Source organism: Hippoglossus hippoglossus, chromosome 10 (assembly GCF_009819705.1).
Source record: "Hippoglossus hippoglossus isolate fHipHip1 chromosome 10, fHipHip1.pri, whole genome shotgun sequence".
Taxonomy (NCBI): Eukaryota; Metazoa; Chordata; class Actinopteri; order Pleuronectiformes; family Pleuronectidae; genus Hippoglossus; species Hippoglossus hippoglossus.
Window position 1 is genome coordinate 14594021 of NC_047160.1, and position 16399 is coordinate 14610419.

Genomic DNA, 16399 nt, shown 5'->3' on the forward strand with positions numbered 1-16399 from the left:
TTGTTACACTTCCTACAGCGAGAAAAAGTGTCAATAAAGTCGTCCAGACAAGAAGAAGCACTTAACGTAATCTCTCATGTCATGTCTGATCGATAGATGGATGGCTGGATAGATGGATACACAGATAGATAGATATGTTCTTTATTGTTTCCAAATTGGGTGATTATTGTGTTACAGCAGCATGTCAAGGGCATTGCACATAAAGCAAAGTAGCAATAAAACAGATACGAAGAATTAAACTAACTCAAAAAATCTGTACATACTACCTAACTAAATGGACGATGAATCAGCATGTTTGAGCAACTGAGTATGACTTCTATGACAAATGAGAATGACATTTCTTTTCCAATAAAAGTCATTTTGTTGCTATAGCAGCCCTGCATTGATTGACAAAGGGAAGCTGATTTAAGGTGCATCGTGGATTTGTAAAGCTGAGAGGAGGAGCAAAGGGAGGGGAGAGAGAGTACAAATGAGTAAGAGAGAGGGAGGAAGTTCGTCTTCCTCACTTCACTGGAGGATTTCACACTCCACCTCCTCCGCAGCGACTGATCAAACAGGACGGAAATGTAAAAGGTATTTTTCTATTTCATAGCTATTTTAAGAGATTTAACTGCTGTTTTGGATTTGATTTGTCCTTGTGATGTGTTTAGATCACTTAATGAATCAGTTTATACAAAAAACTGAATAATTACAAGCCTGGCTTGAATAAAAGAGGTGGTAAAACATGTTCTTTCCAAATGTTACTACACACAGCAGAGTGATTTCTATTGAGCATCAACACAAATTATTTGCATGTCACCACAAACTACTACAAGTACTTATGGAAGGGGTTAAGGAGTTGAACATCTTTTATATTTTTTACATGTGGGAGGTATAAGGTTGCACAATATGGCAAAAAACTTTATCAAAACAGAAATGTTGATATCGGTGGATGTAGATAATCATCATGATAAATGTCACATTATTATTTTAGTTTAAGTTTAAAGATTTTTGCTCCTGAGTGAAGGTTGTGGTTTTAAACTCCTCTTCATGAGCAGAGAAACACTTGAACAGCAACACTGATGGAGGTCAGTTATTCATTATACCTCCTCACTTTGCTTGCTCAACGCATGAATAATGTATCAATACATATTGTACTTTTTAAAATATTGCTATTGATGAAAATTGTATTGTGATAATTATTGTTATCATTTTATTGCCCAGCCCAAGTGGGAGGAATGATCTCTGAGGAAGAGTCACATCAGTTTTCATTCATAATCATAATAACAGACGACCAGATGAGTAAAGAGACCCTCCTCTTCTCCTCTCAGTAAGATGATGAGTGCATCGAGTCCAGCCCAGAGGAAACTCAGTGAAGAGGACGGCTCTGGATCTGATGCAGGGTCAGAGGTCAGTCTGGAGCCTGAGACCGACCGCTTTGGATTTATTCTGACCAATGGATCCACTGCTGGGTGAGCACTTCCACATCTGTGCTTGTCTACTCTTACTGTGACTGCAACTGTTAAATATAGGCTGAGGTGGCTGTTGAAATTACTAAATGGTGTCGCATGGCCAAAATTAATAAACATACAGATCCTAATGTCCACAAATTTTGAAAAATCAAATACATTCAGTCCAAAAAAACACAATGTGAGGTCTTAAAATCTCAGTCCATTACCAAGATATATTTATTTATTTTCATTACTTAAACAAAGGTTTTTAAATGTTTGTGATCATATTGAGATGGATTGGGGAGATTTTCAAACATTATTATCGCATGATAGATTCAAGATTCAATACTTTATTGCCATATCAACAAAGAATATTCAAATTGTTACAGCAAGCTCACAGAATGAAATGGACAAATATACACACATTCAAAATACACAATAGAGTATGAAACATATAAGAAAAATCAAAGCTCTTAGATCCTATAACCAATGTCAAAATAAATTCATATTGATATACAATATGTAAATATACACATTTCAGTCAACAGTACACTTCAGCATTTATGTTCCTACTGTGCTTGTGCTTTCGGACCTTAAATCACTTAACTGCAGGTTAACTGCAGATTAACTAAATTTTAAAGGGCCCATAAATGAGATTTTCCTCAAAACAAGTCATTTTCCTCCACAGTAAAACCACGTATGTCTACGGAGATCATGTCATCTGACGACCAGTGAATTTATTAGAGAATAAAAAGCATTGTTAGTGTGTAGAGGGGACCACACGCAGAAAAATGTCTCTGCTAAGAGGTGAAAGGAAGCCTTGTTTACACAGAGAGGAAAACATGGCTGTTTCCCCAATGCTGATCTCTGTACTGTGAGATCAGATGAGGAGAAAAAACACGAGAAAGGTCAATTAAACTGTGCACGGAATCTACAGTTAAACATGTTGCAGGATTATTCATAAGTGTGGTTTTATAGGGTCATCTACACAGGTACTGCTCTGTTCAGCAGAGACATGCTGCCCACAGTGGCTTTAAGTTGGATGGACGAGGATTAAATGTTGAAGTGGAACAAGGAAGAGATCAAACCTACTGCAACATCACAGGACTCTGGAGGGGCTGCAATAATCAATGATACAATAATGAATCAGAAAACATGTAAAATACTGAACACTTTCAATTTCAGATATCAGTAAGACTTTGTATTTACACCACATTAAAACAATCATGAAAAAAATTCTGGTGGCAAGCTGTAAATGAAAACAATGTGAGTTAATAGGACACAAGTATAGCCACCTGTCGTCTTCGCACTTTCCCCAGTGCTGACATCCTGACTTGTTGCCATGGAGACGTAACACTGCTAACCTGTGGTTTTCCTGTTTCCTGTCTTGTTTTTTCGGAGCACTGCCTTTTCAGCAACGACAACACATTAAAGTGCATGCAGAAACATGGCACAGTGACATAAAGGTCTGCAGTTAAATGAGCATTAATACTGTAAAGTTTATGGGTGAGACACATAAAAGGCTTTCACTGCTATCAGAATACAGTTGTTATAAAATACTTACCTGGTGTTTTGTGTCAGGAGTGTGGGCCCACCACCCGAGTTGGTCAGGCACAGGGAGAACAAGTGGATCAGCATCATTCTCCAGTGGGATCGTATGATGTTGAAGAAGACCAGTAAGGTGTGTCCCATCTTAAATAACCCTTAAAATCGAATGATGGCTGAACTCAGTGTAGCTGATTTGTCTCAGCAGGGTCCTGGTATAGAGCTGTTATATAGATCTGTTTCTCCTTTTATGACAAGTCAAAATATCCGCTGTGAAAAAAGCCTGTTTGCACTCATATCGTTAACAGTCAAAATCCAGAATTGTGTTTCTGTAGTCATGTGTTTAAATCTGCTGTGGGTTGATTGTGTGTCTCTGTCACATGTGTCCCTTCAGGTCAAAGAACAGTGTCAAAAAGGCATCCCTGCCTCCCTGAGAGCAAAGTGCTGGCCTCTGCTGAGTGCAGCCACTGACAGGATGAAACAAAATAAAAACCTCTACGAGGCAAGAACACCTAGTTAATAGTGCCAAAAACAATTAGTTGATTAGCAACAAATATGCCGCCCATTTTCTGGCCCCACTTTCTCAATTGTTTTATGTCACATTTATATCATATCATTTGTGGATATTTCAGTTAAGTCTCTTCTGTTTCTGTGCCAGCTTCTGGACTCGCAGCCCGCTCTGCAGAGCTGGGTGGACGTGATTGAAAGAGACCTGGGCCGACAGTTCCCCTTTCACGAAATGTTCCTCTGCAAAGATGGACACGGGTAGGAAACATCTCTACAGGCGTAGTCCCACCACATCTCTGCGTCTCTGTCTCTGCTGCAACTTATTACTTCATTTAGACAAGAAAGTAATCTCTAAATTAATCTCTCAAGTGAGTTTAATCTAAACAGGATCTTTTAAACTTGTTGTACTGTCTGTTGTGGTGTGTGTGTGTGTAGGCAGCGTGGTTTGTTCCGGGTGTTGAAAGCCTTCACTCAGTACCAACCAGAGGAGGGTTACTGCCAGGCACAGGGGCCTGTAGCTGCAGTGCTGCTGATGAACATGCCTGCTGAGGTAGATAACAAGTTTAATTTAATATATTAAATAAATACACTGCAAACCATTTTATTCATCTGAATTTGAAGTGCAGAAACAAAAGCCCCTTTCAGACACTGAATCTGTAAAACTGTTTGCTTCATTTTTCTGTTAATATACTGTCAGTTTAGCAACAGCAGCCTGTCCCATGGCACAAAGATTGCTTCAGATATAACTACCTTGGTTCTAACAGGGTAATAAATGTTCAGAAATCAAATCAAATCACATCATCTAAAACCGACCCTGTGTGACTCCTACAGGAGGCCTTCTGGTGTTTGGTGCAGATCAGTGAGCAGTACCTTCCTGGATACTACAGCCCCCTGTTGGTGAGAACATGCATGTTCCCCACACATCACAGGAAATGCTCCTGACACTTGCAAACCTGTTTACCTGCTGCCCTGTGACATGTAGGAGGGCGTCCTGTTTGATGCCGGCATGTTGACCTGGGTCTTGAGACGGACGTGTCCAGCTGCTCATAAACACCTGCAGCACCACGAAGTGGAGCCCCTCATGTTCGCCACTGACTGGCTAATGTGTCTGTTCACACGCCACCTGCCATTCAACACTCTGCTACGAGTCTGGGACCTGTTTTTCTGCTACGGTACATCCTCCACCTAGGCCATAGGCTGAGGATCAGACAAATCACATTGTTTCCCAAAAGGCAGGCAACTTAATGAGTAATTTCATCAACAAAGTAACCTGCATGTGAGATCATAGAGTGCATACCCACGCCCTATCTCGCCATGCTAAACAAAGACAAAATAAATTCCTGGATCCGCCTGTTAAACTGGATGTGCTCCAAAATTGAATGGGTTCTTCCTTGGCCCCACCCCTTCACAAAATGTCATCTAATGTCAAATCTATTTAATTTGATGAATACCAATTTTGTAGTTTTGGTTTAAATCTGCTGAAATGGGTTTGATATGTTTGCCACTGTCCCCTCTGGTGTCTCTTCTACCTCTCTGTCCACGCTGACCTCTCCAGTCTTATATGCAGGGGTGCGGGTGCTGCTCCAGGTGGCCGTGGTGCTGGTTCGTCGTGTGCTGGGTCGTGCCGAGCAGAGAAGGCAGTGTCAGGGTCAGATGGAGACTCTGGAGAGGCTGAGGGGCGTCAGGGAGCAGGTCCAAGATGAAGACGATGCCTTCATAGCAGAGGTAAGAAACTGACTGCGTTGACTGCCATCAACCCTCATTCATTTTCATGAAGGCACCAGTTTGCCATGGTTACTGTAATTTTCACCAGTATATCTATCACTTGTCCTGGTGCGATCAACATCAACAGTTGTTACACTTAGGTTAGTTTGGTACATGAATTATTATGCAATACTGTCCAACTGTAATAGTGACATTACTACAGTTTAAAATAGGGTTTCACCAGTGTTTTCCTCTCCCTGCACTCAGGTGTGCTCGGTGCCGCTGTCGTCCAAAGATCTGGAGAAACAAACGGAGAAGGAGCTGGAAAAGTGGAGAAAAGACAGACCCTCGTCCACATTTGACCCCAGAGGTCGCTGCCAGGGACACCGGGTGGCGTGGGCGAGGGCTCGGCAGAACCAGGAAGATTGGGATAGGAAAGAGAGACAGAAAGGCAACCTTTCTGTCCCGCTCTCTCGCTCGGCCTCTACTCTGTCGCTGTCCCCTTCGCTCCTTCCCCAGAGGTTGGGGAAAGGCGGACGTAAAGTTGTAAGGCATCTTTCACTGGGAGCAAAAGATGACTGGAGAAGCCGCAATGATTTAAATTTTAATAAGGTGCCGGACGTTCAGGAGGAGGAGGACGTGGAAGCATGCAAAGAACAAAGTGAGGTGAAACTAAAAGGACAAAGTAATGAGAAAGAACTTTTAGAGGAACCAAAGAAGATGGCTAAAATCCAAAATATGCTGACAGAGCACACAGAAGAAACAGAAACAGTAAAAAAAGAGAACGACCGAGCTGAAACAGTAATGACAGAAATGGCGGATAGTTACCCTAAAGAGACAAAGGATGAAAGAATGGACAGTGAAGAAACGAGTGTGGGGATTGAACCAAACCAAAGTCCAGCCAAAGACCAGACTGTCCAAAATATTCTTCAGCTAAATGAACATACCTCTCACTATATACAGGAAGAGGAGCTGGGCTCTCACAGCCAATCACAGACTCACAAAGGCCAAGACCAGGAAACTGAGGTCAAAGACATGACGGAGGAGACAGAAGAAGAAGTTTCAGAGAGTGAACATTCAGCTGTGGTGGAAAAAAACCAGAGTGAGACACAGAAAGTTACTGCAGATGCATACACACACAAGGAAATGGAAGTACCCGCAGACCAAAGTGAGGAACAGATGATTCAGTTTGACATGAAACCAGAGGAGGAGACAGAAAGTAAAAACAATCAACAGCTGCAGGTGGACACGGTCACCGAAGTCTCAGAAACAAGAACTGAGCCAATTCAAGGCTCAGAGACGGAGGAAGAGGAAACGTTCACTGACACAAATCTAACAACAGAGGCAGAAACACAGGAGGAAGTGATCACAGAGGCAGACGAAGGCTCACAGGTTGATGCATTTGAAGAAATCGAAGAAGAGTTCGACCCACAAACAGAGAAAGAAAGTGAGGAAAAGATGGAGGAAAATACAGCGACAGAGGATGAATCAGAGAATGAAGTAGAAGAAATAGATTCAAGGACAGACACAAAAGCAGAAACCTTAATCCTGCCGTTACCTGAATGCGTCCAAGAACAACAGGACAAGGACGTAGTAGCTGACACAGAAACTGAAGCTGTAATACCAGTTATAGAAAACACAGTGACAGAGTCAAGTGAAGCTTTTGATCACTGTTCAGAGGAAGAGTGTGATGAGGTAGCATTCGAACCCACGCAGGAAAAAGACGAAATCATTTTGACTGTGCACTCAGAGGCCCAGGTTGAGGATGATCAAACACAAGCAAGGGAAATACAAACTGAAACTCAGAAAAACATGGAGACTAATGACTCTGTCATATCTACGGTGAAGGAGGAGACTTTAAAGCAGGTTGAAGCAGTGAGTCTCACTGCCGAGCCTGACGGGAAAATAAGTTCAGTGGAAACAAGTGTCTCTGAGGAGCCTGTCCCCGAAGATCCGACAAGCCGGGTCACTATGGGTCCTTCAGAGGAGAAAGAAAAAGAGGAGAACGTCTTCATTTCTACTCCTAACGTGACAGACAATCTACACATAGACAGCAACTCACAGACACACAATCAAAATGATTTTCTGACCGAGCCGAATGACGGTGGCCTGACACAAGCCTCTGGGCGCCGCAGTAGCCGGTCTTCAGGGGATTTCTGTGTCCGCAAGTCTTCCAACTACCATGAGTCCAGGTTGGCACGTAAGCTCTCCACAGACCTCTTCACTGCCCCACAGCAAACGAGTCAACCACAACCTGTCCCTAATGACGCAGAAGTTAAACACACTGAATCACAGCCCAATCCTAGAGCAGTTAACCCGACCCCAACTTCCCCTGATGTGACTCAGTCTTCTGAAGTCACCTCGTCCTTGTCTGTGACAGAGAGGACGGCAAAAGAGCAGGAGCCGCCTGCCACCACTAAACGATTGGGTTTCTTCCGCCGACTGAGAGGAGAGCAGTCCAAAAAGACAAAGGAAAAAGGCGCACAGAAAATGCAAGTCCCCAAAATCTTGATTCAGGACTTCAGTGATGAATCAGGGATTGGGAAAGTGGTTCAGGATGAAGGCGAGGAGAAACTTAGCTCCAGAGAGAGACGGAAGATACGGCGGGAGCGAGAGAGAAGTGACAAAGAGGGAGAGAGGGCGAGAAAGAAGAAAGAAAAGGAGATGGAGAAGGAGCGAGAGAGGAGGAAACCGCAGACGAGGGGTAAAAGTTTTCAAGTGCAAAAGGAGAAAGGTAAAAATGATCCCGGTCAACATGCAAAGACTGGCTCACAGACGCCACGATATTCTGCGTCTAACACTGAAACTTACTTTTAACAAACGTTTGTAATAGTGACTGGAGGGATACGATTTTTAAATGATCTGCATTAAGATAAAAGCTGCATTTAGCCAATGCCATATTTTTGCATCACCTTACAACTATGTATTCCAGATCTCATCCTTCCTGGTCAGAGAAGGAGACATCCCCCTCACCCTTAATCTTTGGAGCATTTAAACTTTTTAACCTGAAAATAAATAATAAATGATGTTGACATAATTTGAAAAATAGCTGTGTTTTATTCTGAGGGACTTTCTTTTCGCTGCCCCTTGTTCACAAACCGAAGAGACTCCAAACAAAAATAAACAGGAAGTGCTTCATGTATTTCTTTCACATAATCCCAGGTTTCCACCATTAATATTATGAAGTAATAAAAAACAAGCCAGTAAAGATGAAAATAAAGATCCCAGATGTCCATGTCTGCATTTTCAAGTCGTTTAGGTGACTCAGTTCAACAAAAATAAAAGTGGAAACAAATGTGCCCACTTTCAGGTCAGTCCATCTCTCTCGAGTCACATTCCATCAGTCCAGTGTTACTCTTCTTGTGTGTCGTCCTCACTGTCACTGGCCAGCACTTCCTGATTTGTCGCTGGTTGAGTGCTCATCTGAGAAGATGGGGGAAGCACAGATCCAAAGAACAAGGAACAGAACTGTGGGATGACAAGACAGGAGGGGAAGATATTATAGGACTGTTCAGTGTTCGAGGTGGCATAGATGCTATGACAGTTAATACAAATGTTTTATATAATATAAGTGTCTTGTGTGCATTAGAACCTGCTCTACATCATAATTTATGAAATGTATGGGTTTGATGGCTTTAAAGTAAGCTAAGGTTAGAAAATGTATATTTGATAGTTTTACTACTGATTGTATGAGAAAGGACATCTCTGCTATTTACAGGGATAAATAATAATTCATTAACTATAAAAACATAAAGACGTGCGAACGGAGAGCTTTTACTCTGAAAAAACATTTAGTCCTTTTATGACATTTGACCGACCCATCTATTTAACTAACTTAACCATACCTTCTTATTAGGTGGTCTGTCGGAATCGTCTGTTTCATCTTTCTCCTCCTCCTCCTCTTCTTGATTGTGTATCCTCGTCCTGTGATTGGCTGCGACAGGCTGTTTTGAATATGTGGATTTAGCTAACGGGGGAGTGGGTGGACCTGTAGACGAGGGACCCGGTGCAATGCTGGTATCCATGGCAATAAGATAGGAGTCTATGTCGTCGTTCATGAAATCATCTGGAGGGGGAGGAGGTGGTGTGTGTGCTCTGAGAGGTGGAAGAGAAATAAGAATAAATCAATTCAAGATGTAATAAAGTAGTGTTAAATGAACGTTAATATAATTAAGACGTCCTGAAATGTTTTTAAGACCCAGTGCATAATATTTTAAAGTATTTAGGACTTTTTAAAGATGATTAAACTTTTTAAGACCCGATAGAAAACTTCCCCTACCCCGCCATCTGCATAGTTTTGAGTAGATAATGAGTGAATTTTCATTTTTAGGTGAACTATCCCTTTAATAACTGTAGGATTTCATGTTATTTTCAAGGTTAAAATGGCTGTTTGTGCCAATTCAACTACACTGAACTCTAATTAGACTTTACCATAGACTACTGTGCACACACCTGCAGTCTGTGGTCAACTGACTCTCCACTCGGGGGATGCAATTGACCACCAGGCGGTGCTGGTATCCTTGCATTGAATGCTTTAATTTCCCGATTTCAGTTCTGCCATTGGCATTGAGTTTTGTTTTACCGTCTAGTGTTGTCTTTACGTTGGTGGGTATCATCAGAGAGCGTGGCGAGCACAAAGTTCCCCTCCAGGACACTGTCCGTTACTGAAAGCACCACAGGGCTGAAACCCACATTGTAAATATCAGCACATTGTAACACAAGCGATCATATGATATCTGTATGTGTGGGAGTATCCTTACCTTCCTGGTTCATCAAAGTAAATAGAAATAGGGAGATTAGCAGACTCTGCAAACACTAACAAACCCTAGAGGAGAGATGACAAAAATTACCTAAACCTCATTCATGCCAAAATTTGAAATAAACTAATCAGCTGACCACAACATATTTTAGCTGCCTCCACCTTGCTTTCAATGTCCGCAAAGGATTTCTCACCCGTAACTCCTTCAGACAAAATGTGACGCTGTTGTGAGCTCGGACGGCGAAATGGTCAAACTCGTCTGATGCTAGACACAGCTCTGTCTGCATGGCCTTGGACAGCTCTGAGAGGGGAAAACGAAGAAACGCATGAGTGATTGGAGGATCAGGGCATTCAAAAAGAAATCTAAACAAACTAAAATATGACGTATTCTCAAATTCAGTGTTTGTTAACACTCAAATTTTGAACAACGACTTCAATTGACTAATGATAACAAACACTGAATAGTGTAATTCTGTAGTTTTGCCTTTTTACCACACCTGGGCACCACTGAGTTCATATCCATCCCCTCCCTTTAGCATCAGCTCTATGTCATGTTAATATTAGAAGGCTGTTTTGAAAACACAATGACTCATTAGGGATGCAGGATTATTAATATAATTAAATACACTCAAGCTTTGTTTATTTGTCCATTTAGTTTTTCTTCTTTTTTGGAAACTTATTGATTTTCTTTAGTAAGTCAGTCTGTATCTGCCTGGTGAACAGATTGACAACTACATCACCTGCTTCGTCGTCCACATGATTCCTGAACCACATCCGATCATCATTCACTGCCATGGTCACTTCGTCCAGAGACGAAGGGAAATGCACAACTGTGTCCGCCAGCAGCCTGAGAGCGAAGGAGCCCAAACAAATTGTGAAAGTGCACAGAAAGAAGGACAGCAATGAGCCACGGCTAAATGAACAACTTAAATTCCAAACAAACGTCAAATGTAACAGAGATGGTCCGAGATAGAAAGCAGCAGACAGAATGCAGAGAGATCCCACAGACCTGGGCTGGGCCCTGAACACATTGGCAGAGGTCTCCTTATCAAACACTGCCTGTAAACTTTCACTGTCCTGGAAAGACAGGTTATGTGTCTTCAGCAGGCCTGTGGAGAAGATAAGGACACTCAGACTCTTCCACGCAGAATACAGACCAATTAATGCATGATGTGCTGCAAAGAATAACACAGCTGTCGGAGTAAATGAGATAACCGTAATGAAATCATCCATTTTAAGAACCGGTCTGAGGGAGAAGTGAGGCTCTGGTACCATGTTTGCAGTGCAGGGTGAAGGTGAGGCGGTTCTTCTTCTTGTCCAGCTCGATGTGACATTTTTCCACCGTCTTCTCGAGAGACGCCAGAGACCTGAACACGGCCTGCACGCTCTGAACCGCGCCGAGAGGAACATAAGAAGGAAGGAAAACACAGCACTTACATTAAATGCGCACTTTGATTTCTACAATCTACAAGTGAACAGATGCCCCACATTTTGTTTACATACAACAATACAACTGCTTGGTGACACACATTCTGCTCTTTGAAATTGCTGCCATAACCACAGAGCAGTACCAACAGTAGCATTCTGACAGGAAATATAGTCTTTGAAGTTAAGTACAGAGATATTTTGTGGTTCTGCTCTGAATCACGGAAATTGGGTCATTAATAACCAAAAGTGTTTCGATATGAAAATGTTTCAGGGGAAAGGCACAAGATAAATAGGATAAGAAAATGGTTACAAGTTGGTTACTGTTGATCCATGTACAGTACAACGGCAGAGGATGTGCATCCTGACGACCTGAATTTGTTGTAACATCACACACTCTGCCTGAGTTTAAAAACTAGTGAGTATGAAGCAGGAGAGGTCAAGACAAAAGGCAAGAAGCAACTGCAGCTTCTAAATGGTCGTATGAATGCAAACTCAGTTAGAACGACTGCAAAAAAAGAAAAAATGAGACCCGGAATAAACACTGACCGGGTCACTAGGTCTTGTATGACAACAACATTGTATTAACACAGAGACGGCAGGTGATGGATGTTTTAAACATTACTCATTTCACAGTAGAAGAACAATGGCTGGTGTCTGTCTCAGCACCTTTATAGCCATCTTGCAGCGGAATTCCTGCCCATTGGGGATGGTGTACCTGTGAGGAATGTGAGGGGAAGTTGGATTAAAGCTCTGACTCAGAGAAATGTCTTGAACAGTCACACTCTCTCTCTCACACGCACACACGCTGTACCTGCTGAAGAAGAGTGGTGCGAACAGGAAGCAGCCATATGCAGACCGAGAGGAGTTCACAGACCGCAGGGCGAGCTTCGAGAGAGAGAGAGGGAGAGAAAAACAAAGCAGCTCTTCTCATTGACACCAACGTGAAGCAACAGGAAGTGTTGGTGCGTGTGCGTCAGTATCTCAGCAGCTCACCCCGTCGTCCTGAGGCTCCACATACAGCTCATCACCGATCCTGGACAGCGAGTGGATGGCTTTGGCCAGAACTGGAAGGTAGACACACACAGACACAGACACACACACACACACACACACACACACACACACAAACACAAACACAGACACAGACACACATGACCACAACACAATCATTACAATTAATTCATTCAATATCTGATGTGCTTGTTAAGACAGGACTGAACATACCTTTCACGTTTCCTCCCGTCACGACGCAATCCATTCCTGCAAACTATAGGTCCTACTTTTTCCCGTTAGGTTAGCAAACTCGGCTAAAAGTTAGCCCGGCTCTATCGCTCAAACACCAGCGCAAAGTGAACCAGCGGTGGTTTGATTGTTTTCACATCGGGTAGAAATCTTCCCTGTGTCGCAAACATGCTCCATCTGTTTTGTTCCCGTGTTATTATCAGTTTGACTTCCGATGGGGGCTCGACCGTTGCAGTTTCCAGCACCGATCAAGCGTTGTTTACGCCGCCATTGTCCGCTTCCGCCCTGTGGACCAATCGGAGAGACAGGAAGTCAAGGGGGGCGTGGATGATTGCACACATGCGCGTTGGGTCAAAAGAAAAGTCCCCTAAAACAGAAATGGCCCCTTCACTCATCTTTCAATAATAATAAAACAATAATATTTTATATCAAACAATATTTGAACAATAAAAAGACAAACAACATAATTTAAATGATGTGAATCAGCTTCTAACACTTAAATATAGTTCATATTGTAACTCATTAATAATGATAATTTAGGAATAATAAATTAAAATATTTTTGAATAAAGAAAAAATAGTTGGAAATAACCAAGTGTGTTAATATAATATAGTAACTAGAAGGAGGCTAACGTATATATTATATATGTATAATATAATATTGTAGATTTCACAGTTGATATGATTTTGCTTATCCCAAAAGTCATTGCAAGATTTTCTATTTCTTTAAATATGAAGACCCATAAATAGCAGCTGCTCTCAAACGCCCTGTAATTACTGTGCAAGGGTCAGAGTGGGAAACAAGAGGGAGTGTGTGTGTGTGCATGTGTGTGTGTACACATGCGTGTGTGTGTGTGGAGTTGGGGAGAGGAGTAGGAAGGAAGGGAGGGAAAATATAAAGATGGGCAGGCAGACAGAGAGAGAGAGAGAGAGAGAGAGAGAGAGAGAGAGAGAGAGAGAGAGAGAGAGAGAGAGAGAGAGAGAGAGAGAGTCACCGTCAATGCACAATTATCTCACCTTACTGGTCTTTCTCGTTGGTCTGCTTCAGTGTGTAAGTTTAAAGGAACGCTGGCATGCTCCGGTTCTCCTCCCATCACAGTGACAGAAATGGCTGCTGGAGAAGACGAGTGACAACTGAAACCGTGGACATTTAAATGAAACCGAGACTTTGAGGGGAAACAAGACGACTGCTGCTGAAACATTTGAGGATCATGGGGGAGTGGGACCAGTGTGAGAGCGAAACATCTCGGAGAAGAAGCACAAGCAGCAAGGAAAAAGAAACGTTTCTATCTAACTGAGGGAGTGATGTGTTATAAGAAATGGACCTGTGTTGATATTTGCTCTGAGGAACCGTTAAGAGAGTAATGGAAAAAGATTGGAACATGATAAAAGAAAGAAATAACCATCACAGGAGTCTTGACAAAAGAAGTTGGACACAGGGGTGATTTTCTTTTTTCTACAGTTTCTTCTGTCATGGTCTGCAGTTTCTTTTTAAATCATCACAATACATAACTCTGTGAGGAATCTAATTCGTTGAATATATTGTTTACGTATTGTTGACATGCTTTTCTGTGACTTTTGGATTTGAATCACAACAATATTTGTTCCTATATGTCTCAGTCACATAATCCCAAAGACACTCAGGGCATGCTGCAGTCCATGCTGCAGAGACTGAGGCTCCAGCCAGGAAGAGAGGATCAGCCCCTCCTGCACAGCCCCAGGCCCATCACAGCTGCCTCTAACCACCCTTTCAATGGCTTTGAGTTTGGTACCAATGGAATCCCTACGAATGAGTTTGGAATCTCCGCTGTGGACAATTTAGTCATCAAAGGTGGGGAAGTACGCCAAGCAAGTGATGGCTGTGGAATTGACGGGGGTCTTGTTTCCTCCCCCCCCCAGAAAGACAACACTGATAAGGACACGGGTGAGAACAGGGTGTTGGGAGAGGCCACATCACCTCGGATCACCCCAGCAGGAACAGGGCAGTCGTTTCCTGCTAAATCACTTAAAGGGGCTGATATCACTTCCTTTGAGGACACTGATAGGGAAAGGGGGACTTTTGGCACTTCGGCTATGACAGGGCAAGTCCCTGCTCTCACAAACTCAGGACAGAATGCGATCCAGGATCTGGAAAAGGTTCAGCGTTTCGCACCTAAAGTCTACATGTGGTCGGTGACGCCCACAGATGCAAATGTTGACACAGGAAGTCAAGAGAGTAAAGTGCTTCATGTGGGAAATGGGGAATTTGGAGCTTCGGCACAAAGTAAAGACATTCAGTTTGTCGCAGGTGGCCAAACGACAACTAACAGCAGCTCCAGACAAAAACAGCGATCGTCGGAGAATAAGCCAAGGAGATGGACGCAGAAGATCAAGGAGAGATGGATGGACAGGCAGGGGAGTTTTGTCAAAAAGGAGAAAGAGGATGGAGGGAGAGTTGACCAGAACAGTAAGCAGGGAACTGAGGTGAGTAGTGTCTTTAGATTATACTTTGGATTATATTCTCTATTTGTCAAACGTAGTGAAACTGCGACTCCCTTCACAGATTTCACCTCCGAAGCAGCCACTGCCAGCAGAAAATCTCATCATTACATCACATAAAGAGGAAGAGGGGACCCTGGTCTCATTAGACAGCAGTGAAGCCCCTCCACCACACACAGACGACAGCTGTCTCGAGGAGCGTTTCAGGTGATCAAACACGCAAAACCAGCGCTTCAGTCAGCCCGACACGAGCTCCAGTTCTCACAGTTTGATTTTGTTGATTCGTCTCTGCAGCGCTAAAGCGACACCAGTAAGATATGTGAGGTATTTCTGAGCTGTACCCAACCATAGCTATGGTGTTAGTTTGGGCTGTTTATATGTACGCTGTGATGTGTCCTCCTGATCTGATGTGCCAAACACACCCCTCTCACTGACAGCACTTGTCAGCATGCTTGTTCGGCCACACTTAGGGAATGTGATAAGCATGGCATTTTAATAGCACTTTTTTTTTATCATCAACGAGACCATCAGTGGAAGAAATGTTCAGATGCTTTACTGTAGTATAGGTGATAATATTACAACAAAGAAAAGTGTATTAGACGTATTAGAAAAAGAAAATTCTAAATCTTACATATAAACAGACGTACAATTAACAAAATCTAACTCAATTAACAAAGGAAGAACTACTCTTTACACATGCAGAACGACCCTCATCATTGTTAGTTATACAGTGTGCTATTGTCACTGATTTTATTTTAAAATATAGGACAAAGTGGTAAATATCCCTAGTACGTTTGAAGGTCTTCTGCACAATTTAAGTTACCAACTACAAGTAGATGTTAGAAGGTGTTAGCAGCCACCAGCGGATGATAGGGACATAACTTCAGTTGTAATCAACGATGCTTTAATGTGTTAGTTGGTGCTAAATTGAACCATTTCATACATTTTGTTTATATACAATTCACTATAAGAATGTGTCATGTTTTATGTGCCTATTGTTGATTCTTTTAAAGCCTACAAAGTAGCTAGTAACTATAATCGTTAAATAAATGCACTGGAGTGAAAAGGACAATACTTCTCAATACTTGTGAAATGTAATGGAGTAGAAACCCCCATGATTATTTCCTTTGTGGTTGAAGGACAAGACAGGAGTTGTTTTATATTCTTAGTTAGCTAAATCAATTAAAAGATGAATGTCTTTCCAACGCCTTGTTCAAAGAGATAAATCTTTAAAAAAAAGTCACAAAAGTATATTTTCTTTAAAAATTGGTTTTTTTCAGAATACTCCACCCTTGCTGCTCCAGTAC

At 42.3% G+C, this 16399-nt stretch overlaps 2 protein-coding genes across 2 annotated transcripts; one reads left to right on the forward strand and one right to left on the reverse strand.

The window, feature by feature from the left end:
* Window positions 1–511: 511 nt before the first annotated feature.
* tbc1d10c (TBC1 domain family, member 10C) lies at window positions 512–8223 on the forward strand. Its single transcript, XM_034597147.1, has 10 exons — window positions 512–573; window positions 1311–1451; window positions 3012–3111; window positions 3370–3477; window positions 3634–3740; window positions 3918–4032; window positions 4314–4379; window positions 4465–4654; window positions 5050–5207; window positions 5454–8223. Exons 2-10 carry the CDS (start codon window positions 1315–1317, stop codon window positions 8001–8003), a joined length of 3531 nt encoding a protein of 1176 aa, XP_034453038.1. The 5' UTR covers window positions 512–573; window positions 1311–1314; the 3' UTR covers window positions 8004–8223.
* On the reverse strand, window positions 8224–12922 carry rad9a (RAD9 checkpoint clamp component A). The gene is made up of 12 exons (XM_034597153.1): window positions 12598–12922; window positions 12367–12437; window positions 12185–12258; window positions 12040–12088; window positions 11218–11332; window positions 10955–11054; window positions 10686–10792; window positions 10140–10246; window positions 9947–10011; window positions 9769–9867; window positions 9032–9281; window positions 8224–8654 (listed from the first exon to the last, which is right to left on the reverse strand). The coding sequence occupies exons 1-12, from the start codon at window positions 12629–12631 to the stop codon at window positions 8538–8540; spliced, it is 1188 nt and encodes a 395-aa protein (XP_034453044.1). The 5' UTR covers window positions 12632–12922; the 3' UTR covers window positions 8224–8537.
* Window positions 12923–16399: the final 3477 nt, after the last annotated feature.

What these genes read in the sequence shown, in the direction of transcription:
- rad9a (XM_034597153.1), bottom strand. Translation starts at nt 12,631, where the DNA reads ATGGATTGCGTCGTGACGGGAGGAAACGTGAAAG. An exon ending in TTTGTCTGAAGGAGTTACGG is followed by an intron (nt 10,012 to 10,139) that starts GTGAGAAATCCT and finishes TCTCTCCTCTAG; the next exon opens with GGTTTGTTAGTGTTTGCAGA. An exon ending in ACAGACCACCTAATAAGAAG is followed by an intron (nt 8,655 to 9,031) that starts GTATGGTTAAGT and finishes GTCATCCCACAG; the next exon opens with TTCTGTTCCTTGTTCTTTGG.
- tbc1d10c (XM_034597147.1), top strand. Translation starts at nt 1,315, where the DNA reads ATGATGAGTGCATCGAGTCCAGCCCAGAGGAAACTCAGTGAAGAGGAC. An exon ending in TGTTGAAGAAGACCAGTAAG is followed by an intron (nt 3,112 to 3,369) that starts GTGTGTCCCATC and finishes GTGTCCCTTCAG; the next exon opens with GTCAAAGAACAGTGTCAAAA. An exon ending in AAAATAAAAACCTCTACGAG is followed by an intron (nt 3,478 to 3,633) that starts GCAAGAACACCT and finishes TTTCTGTGCCAG; the next exon opens with CTTCTGGACTCGCAGCCCGC.